General features: G+C 49.2%; 4 protein-coding genes across 5 annotated transcripts in view; 1 reads left to right on the forward strand and 3 right to left on the reverse strand.

The window, feature by feature from the left end:
• The window catches only part of LOC126580925 (hydroxylysine kinase), a 2,985-nt gene extending 2,227 nt beyond the window's left edge, over positions 1-758 (reverse strand). Inside the window, exons 1-2 of one of the 2 annotated variants that reach the window (XM_050244277.1) lie at positions 632-758; positions 1-567 (exon numbers count right to left, since the gene is read on the reverse strand). The exon at positions 1-567 is cut by the window's left edge and continues 86 nt beyond it. In XM_050244277.1, the coding sequence (XP_050100234.1) occupies positions 1-207 (207 nt within the window). In that variant the 5' untranslated portion in view covers positions 208-567; positions 632-758. Of the gene's footprint in view, positions 583-631 lie in introns of those variants that run through there. The other variant, XM_050244276.1, reaches the window with a different exon arrangement.
• On the reverse strand, positions 690-1,254 carry LOC126580926 (uncharacterized). The gene has a single exon (XM_050244278.1). It carries the CDS (start codon positions 1,148-1,150, stop codon positions 815-817), a length of 336 nt encoding a protein of 111 aa, XP_050100235.1. The 5' UTR covers positions 1,151-1,254; the 3' UTR covers positions 690-814.
• Positions 1,255-1,627: 373 nt separating this feature from the next.
• LOC126580923 (Y+L amino acid transporter 2) overlaps positions 1,628-7,500 on the forward strand; it is a 12,093-nt gene continuing 6,220 nt past the window's right edge. Inside the window, exons 1-2 of the mRNA XM_050244274.1 lie at positions 1,628-2,609; positions 3,227-3,422. Of these exons, the coding sequence (XP_050100231.1) occupies positions 2,419-2,609; positions 3,227-3,422 (387 nt within the window). The 5' untranslated portion in view covers positions 1,628-2,418. The remainder of the gene's footprint in view (positions 2,610-3,226; positions 3,423-7,500) is intronic.
• Positions 5,746-7,430, reverse strand: LOC126580924 (prolyl 4-hydroxylase subunit alpha-2-like). The gene is made up of 3 exons (XM_050244275.1): positions 6,123-7,430; positions 5,883-6,048; positions 5,746-5,816 (listed from the first exon to the last, which is right to left on the reverse strand). The coding sequence occupies exons 1-3, from the start codon at positions 7,428-7,430 to the stop codon at positions 5,746-5,748; spliced, it is 1,545 nt and encodes a 514-aa protein (XP_050100232.1).

Raw genomic sequence — 7,500 nt, forward strand, 5'->3', positions numbered from 1 at the left:
CAACTTGCGCACCTCCTCCTCCGAGATGATCGGCCGGATCGCGGATCCAGGCTTTAGCGTATCCGTAGACTCAGCCTCTGGCTCATGCACATCAACCGTGGAATCAATTTCCTCCTGCGTCTCGCTGCTATCACCGCCGACATCAGCCCCAACAGCGGGATCAGCGTCCGTAATGCTCCGCTTTTTGACAATCGTTTTCATCTCCATGCTGGCCACTTAACAACGAGACTGGCTGTACACTATTATCAAGAACTCGGTTTAAACCACGAAAACACGTCGAAGCGATAACTTTCTCTTTCAGCCGCGGGTCGCCCGTCGATCCGAACCGCGTAAGGTCACGGGGAGAAAGAGTCAAGAGGCGTACACTACAACGTCCACTCACCACCGGGCCCTTACGCGTACTAAAGAAGGCACTAGTATACACCGCGCAATCTGCTGCCGTGTCGCGGCTCCACTTCGCGAACAAAACGATCACGAGCGGGATGCGAGCCGCGGATGGAATGGTGTGTCATCAAGGGATGGGCAACTGCCCAAGGCGGCACGGCGCTACATGCGGTTAGTGTGCCGCTGATAAAGAGAAAGATAAACGCACTGTCGTGATTGCGGGAGGACTCCTGTTTTGTTACCTTACCGTTCGCTACCCGGCCATTCTGTGAAACATTCATCGGCCTCCACGCAGATGACGAGAGTTCCTTGTTCAGAGATAAGCTTTATTGTGTTATCACTGCACTTCTGCCCTCACTGACACATTCGTTAGCATTAATACCGTATGCACAGAACATAATACTCGGCTCCTCCTCCCTCTCGTCCGTCTTTATGATTCGAAATCTTGTTCCTCCAAAGCGTCTTCGGAATTATCGGTGTCGCGTAGCTGATCTTCCTTAAGGGTGTCATTCATGCGGTGCAGGAACGAGTTGAGCAGAAACTTGTTAATGTTGTCGTTCTGGGTGAATTCTCGAACGGTGGGCAGGTCGATCTGTGCTGAATCATCATGTTCGATGCGATCCGCGGGTATTAGGTGGCGGTCCGGATCAGGCGTTTCGTGGTGCTGTTCCTCGTTTCCGTTGGTCTCGCCGTGGTTTCGGTCGCTATGCTCCAACGAGGCACCACCGGAATGGGGCATTTCTTCCGCCGGTTCTACGGATGGCATGGTTGAAAATTCGTCGGTTTACACAAAATTCACAAGCAAACGGAAATAAAAACCAAAAAAGCGGATTCGTCGAACAATCACCCTTTTTGTTTTGTTTGTCACATTTCCCCCAGAACAGCTGTCACTCGAACACAAGCACATAACATGGTTCTTGGAAAACGGAGCAAACACCAAGTAAAGCGCATGTCTACGCCAGTGGAAAATGCTCGTGAAATTTGTGGAATTACTCAGTCAATTAAAATACATAGAAAATTAAAATTACCACGGTATATTAGCAAACAAATATTGCCTGCCTGTAAAAGAGGTCAGCCAAAGTTAAATAAAACCAACTTCGACACAAATTCTGGTTGGCTGTTGATTTGCTGATCGGTGGGAAATCCCAAACAATTCTCTCTCTATTTTTATTCTCTCTCTCAGTGATCTCTGGGAAAAATGCTAAAAAAACGACGCGTCTCTTCCAAGAACGGGTGGCGCCTCTTGCCCCTTTCGCGGCGTGTTGACACCGATTAACCGGCAAAAAAGTCTCGTTACGATATGAACCAAACTACAACGGTAGAATTTTACCACTCCGACGCAGCTACGTTACAGTTTCCCCCTTTGTTCTCCGTAGTGTTGCCCGCAGTTGGTGATTTTCCGGTATCGGCGAGCGTGGCTCGGCAGTGAAATCGCGTCCGAGATTTGCGTCACCACCGCGACCCGAGAAAGAGAGTCTGGCGAGAAGGATGATGATGGACCGACGGCCGCGGAAATGCGCGGATGGAAGCGCAGATCTCACCGTTGATTTTTCACATTCGGCACCACCAGCGTGGTCCTCGGCCGGCGGCATTTCAGAAATGTCGTTCTGTGCGAGCGGTTGTGTTTGATCCCGCGTCCTCCCTGTCGGTGGCTGTTTGGTGACACGACGCCGATTGTTGTTGTTGTTGTTCTGGTCGTCGGTGCGTTGACGAAACCGGTTAATTGGACGCAGTGCCCGTGCGATAGCCCACCCACTACAGGCGCCCTCCCGCGGTTGCTCCCGAGGAGAATGATTTCTCTCCAGCCTTATCAAGCGCGCTCACGGGAAAGATAAAAAAACACGTCAACGCGTGACAACATTCCACAAGTGGTGGTGAACGGTGCTTGCAACGTGCGAAGAACGTGCGGAAGCATAAATTTAACTAATTTCCCCCGGGACTCGATCACTACCGGGCTGTGCCAAGAGTGTCGTAGAAGAGGAGGAGTGTTGTAGGGTGTGCAGTGGTTTGCAGTGGAACGAACAGTGAGTAAAGATGACTGCGAAGGATGTGAACAATGCAGCCCCACCGGCGGTGGAATCCTCCGGGGCTGCCGAAGGAGCTGGTGGCGATAAGATTGTGCTTAAACGCAAGATTACGCTAATCAACGGTGTTGGAATAATCGTGGGAACGATTATCGGTTCCGGCATCTTCATCTCACCCACCGGCGTGTTTGTCTTTACGAAGTAAGTTACCACTTTTCGCCTCTGAAACCAGAGATATGATTCCCTTATCAAACTTTGTGTACTCCCCAATATTTTACTTAAGTTAAGTCTTACCTTTTGCCCATGAGATAAAGAAAAAGAATGAAGAGAATCTCTGCAACAAGGAATGCGTGGTTGGCGCTCGCCGGTGGTATGAACGCCATAAATTACAATTCGCTGTTTGATTGTGCGTGAGCAACCACAGCCAACAGGAAGAAAAAGAAAAAGAGAATTCAACTTCCGCGCAATCCAACGAACCACTCCGTTGGCCCCGTGACCATTCCTCCTCGCCCCCACAACGGTAGCAACATTTCATGTTTGGAATTACGATTCCACTCGTTTGGGCCCTATACCGATGGCCGTATAATTGCCGATTATTCTACCTCTCCGTTTCGCTTGAACCGGTTTTCGTTGCCCACGGCGGGCACAAGAACAGAGCACGAAAAACGGTCGCTGTAGAATTCTTCAAATTTTTCTTCCAACGGGAGAGGGACACCCCATCTCTCCCCTGTTGCCATAGCAGCGCCACGCGAACTTCTCGGTATATCATTTTCCACCTTTTTTTTTTTTTATCCCGGCTCCTTCCATTCTCTTTCCAGGTCCGTCGGATCCTCGCTAATTATATGGATGCTGAGTGGAATCCTGTCGACCCTTGGTGCCCTGTGCTATGCCGAGCTGGGCACCTGCATCACGCGCTCCGGTGGCGACTATGCGTATCTGCTCGTCGCCTTCGGACCACTTGTTGGATTCCTGCGGCTGTGGATGGCCCTGCTCATCATTCGCCCTACTACGCAGGTACGCCCGCCTCCGTTGTCCTTTTTCAGGTCAGACTCCCTCGAGCGATGGGTGCTCGCTGTTCCTTCCATTATACTTTCCGCGCACAAAAGGTGGACCAGCCACACGGAGGGTTTCTGTTTGTTCTCCCGGAATAGGAGAAGCCCAGCGAAGCAAAGTATGTTTGCTTGGGATTGTCTCTCGGACGCATGGCGCAATAGCCGTCCCAGTAGCACATCTCAGCCACACTCAGCCGTGGAAGAATACTTGCGCAAAATAATGGGCCCCCAATCCATCATACCTGTTATCGGTCTCAGCTTCGTTTCCACCAAGTCGCGCAAAAGCAAAGATTAATTATTCAACAGCTCCGGGTGATCCGGCGAAAGGCACTCTTAACAATGATCGGCACTTTCTAGCTGGCATCTCCTTAGCGACAAGAGCGAGCGCGAGGCGAGCTACGAAACTGCGACTGAATCCAAGTTCCGGTCAGTCGTCCCAGTGGCAATGACTTAATGACTAAAATTCGCTTCCGCACGAAAAGGACGAGCTTGAAGGCGATTGACGATGTATTTCTAACTTCGATTGCGTGCCCTACGGGCAAGGCCATGTTTGTGTCAATGTTGCCATTGACCATGAAACGTCGTTACCCGTCGAATGCCTGGCGACTGTCGGCAGATGAGAAACTCCTTTTCGGTAGATGTTACTCTCGGGTACCCGGCGCACAGCACACAGAAATACATCCTGACGCCAGAGCTCCAGTAACCCAAGAGCTCTGGTAAACAAACTGAGACGCCCTCATGATTGGAAATTCCCTCCCTCGCCGTCAATTGAATTACAGATTGAATTGATTGTATTCGCTCCGTGCTATACACACATACACACCTCCTGGTAAGTGACCAACCGATAAGGAGGGGGATCAGTGTGGGGGAATATCCTCTGTGAAAAGACCGCTCTCGCTCTCGCTCTCCCGCTCATCAGAACATAGCAAACCCACTTGGTCAACCAACTGTTGCAGCGACAAGGCAGTAGGCGGCGAGAGGCTGGCTTCTTAGCTCTCCCTCGACCTAATCCAATGCTGCAGCATCTAGCCGGAGTGAAAGGAATGATTGATGCGTGATGGGTTGGTCAGGGTCATGGAAAACCTTTATCGTCAAACCAAGCCAGCCGACAGGATATGGAACTCGGTGCTTTTCCAGTGAGTTAGGCCCAGAGAGAGCGAGAGAACGAGAGAGTGAACACTTCTTTCGCTATCAAGCGATAAGCTACATTGCACTCACGTGGTCTGGTGGGGCTTTTTATAGTACTGACTCATTCCTTGTATTGCTAAGCTCAACCATGGAGCCAGTGTAACAAGAAAAGGGTCCAATGACGCAGGCATAACATAATTAACGGGCCAATTAAACTGTTAGTGACAAGCTACCGATGGGACCACCATATCTTCGCTAACCATCCGGGATGAGCATTGCGGTTAAAGCTTCTTTACTCTGAACCCTTCACAAGGAGTACTGGAGTTCTCTACTGACGTTCTCTGAGGCTTCGGCATCATTCGTAATGAAACAAATCCTACGCTTCCGGAGATCGGCTGTTGATAGTCGGTCAACAATGGTGGTACTGGCCACCAGAAAAAGGGAAAGGATATAAATATCTGACCACGAGTCGCGATGTCACGTTCTAATGACGCACCGTTATCAAACCGGTAGAAGCTGGTGTGTTGACATCCTGCATTGCTGCTTATTGCTTTTCCCTTATTCTTTCGCACACTATACAATGCCACGCTGTCAATCATAGACCGGGGGGGGGTCAGGAGCTGGTTTGGCAGCTGGGTGCGAAATGTGTTCCACTTACGTTATCTCGTCAGATACGAACCATACGGCTGATGGATAGCAGCCGGCAGACGTAAACGATTGCGTAATTGGAAAGCCATTTAATTTACTGTTTACTGATAGGAATCATTCGCAATACCGCATCGGACTGGTTTCTCGAAGAGAAGAATCGTAGAATAGCCGCCATCGTACTGCTATCGAAGGTCGCATAAGAGCGTAGAGTTTGTTCTCCATATTCATGAATCCGGTGGCTAGCCAGTGATATGGATGGGTTGATGTGAGTTTTAAATTACATTTCCGGTTGCATGCAGTACCCTAGCCACTCTCTGTTGCTTTCGTGCATAGATTCAATTTGCAGAAACGGAAATTGATCAACATTTATACAAAATTTCCGATGGGTGGTGATAGAAATCTTGTAAATACGGTAGCGCAAAGGGGACAGTCTTGTCATTTATTGGTTTACTGATGGATGCCGCACTACATACTCTACCGAATCTTCTTAACATGAATGGACATTGCGTTCAAAGCATAGGGTCTAATGCACACGGGTATTTGAACTCCAGACCTCGTTCGTGGATCCATTGATTGGCAACTGAAATGAAATATAATAAGGAAGCATGATAAGGGCCCTAGAAGCTGGCATATCACAGCATCATACCCCATTTAGAACCGAGCATAACAGGACACGCCGCATGAAGAGTTCGTGGATCCGCTGTTCCGTTCCGGTGCAAATTGTACCAAAATACGGCCGATCCTTTCCGGGGGAACACGGCAACATCGATGTTGGGGAAGACGGTAGCACCGCCAACGTCAACCTCGCTCAGCTGCACGCAGATAAGAAAAAAAAGCATAAGGAAAATCGCTTCAGAAAAAAACTCTCTCAACCTCGAGTACTCACGTAGTACATTACGGTAGCTACACGGTTGCCCTTTCCTAGGCTCGGGAAGGCTTCCTGACCGTCGGCGGGCACATCGTAATCATGGTGCGTTGAATAGTGACCACCAACTCCATAGTTTCCAATCTGTAGTTGATCGTAGGACCTTTTCGTCAGGCCAGTCATATCTTCAACTCGCTGTACAATCGGCCTCAAATGTGTGTAAAACATATCCACATTAAGCCACGCGTTGGTGCTAGTGCGAAACTTTGTAACGGTATATTGGTTTGCCGCAAATACCAATGCTCTGTTCAGTCGAGGATGTGCCGCTTCTAGCACATTGGTGATCTCGCTGTTTGATATTATCTCATGATAGACCACTATAAACGGGTCGTGATTTATCTGCTCTAGCTTCAGTGGCGCTATCGTAAGAAAAGGAGTTCGGTTGTGTTCGTAGAAACAGTATAACGTTTTCTGCACACTGTCAGGTTGCTGAATGTCTCCGCGGCAAAGCCTATCATAATCACTGTACTCGGGCGTGTCTGTTCCTTCCTCGTTGTCACTAGACCGCTCGAAAATAGTTACATTTTCCAGCGATTTTCTACTAAACAGTGCCCCTGCATTGTCCGGTTGCTCTTGTAGCACTTCCTCCGTTAACTTCAATGCCTCGGTATAGCGCCTTTCATTGTAAAGCGCTTTAGCGAGCTCGTTCGCAACATCGATTTTCGTTAGTCGAACATAATCCACACTCCACAGATTCAGTGCCTCTTGGAACCAGGGAATCGATTGGGAATGGAATCCAGCCGCCAACAAATGATCAGCAATTTGATAGCAATCAAAGGCACCCAACGCTTGATCGAACGGCAGATCTATACCGATGTCTAGCGAACATTTGTTCGGCTTAAGTCGATACAAATCTTGCAGTCGGGCCAGCGCTTCCACTACACCACTAACATCGTCGATCGTGGGCATCTCAATGTTCTCAAACGTGTACTGACGGACGTCTAGCCCGATGTGTGTCCCAATCTTCTGCCAATCGGTAAGGAGGCGATTTATCAGCAGAAATGCAGTGACTGGATGCGATACGTACAATACATCGTGCGCAGTGGCTTCTTTCAGCTGCTGTTGTAGCTCATCTCGTTGAAACTGCAGCACCACGGAGTGGTTTCCGTTATTCTCTATGTATCTGCTGAGATGATTTGTCAGGGATTCCTCTAGCTTGATTAGTTGCCGCATCCTTTCGTTGGAAGTATAATATTCACCGGTAACGTTGACCCCCAAAAGGAGTGCGCTGTAGAACCAAAACGTGGCAATCACATAATAATGCCTCATTGCTTCCACTGTTCTTATGGTACAGCTGCTGCAAGTGTGGCGAACAAACTGCTTTGCTTGGGTACAGCTT

Source organism: Anopheles aquasalis, chromosome 2 (assembly GCF_943734665.1).
Source record: "Anopheles aquasalis chromosome 2, idAnoAquaMG_Q_19, whole genome shotgun sequence".
Lineage (NCBI taxonomy): Eukaryota > Metazoa > Arthropoda > Insecta > Diptera > Culicidae > Anopheles > Anopheles aquasalis.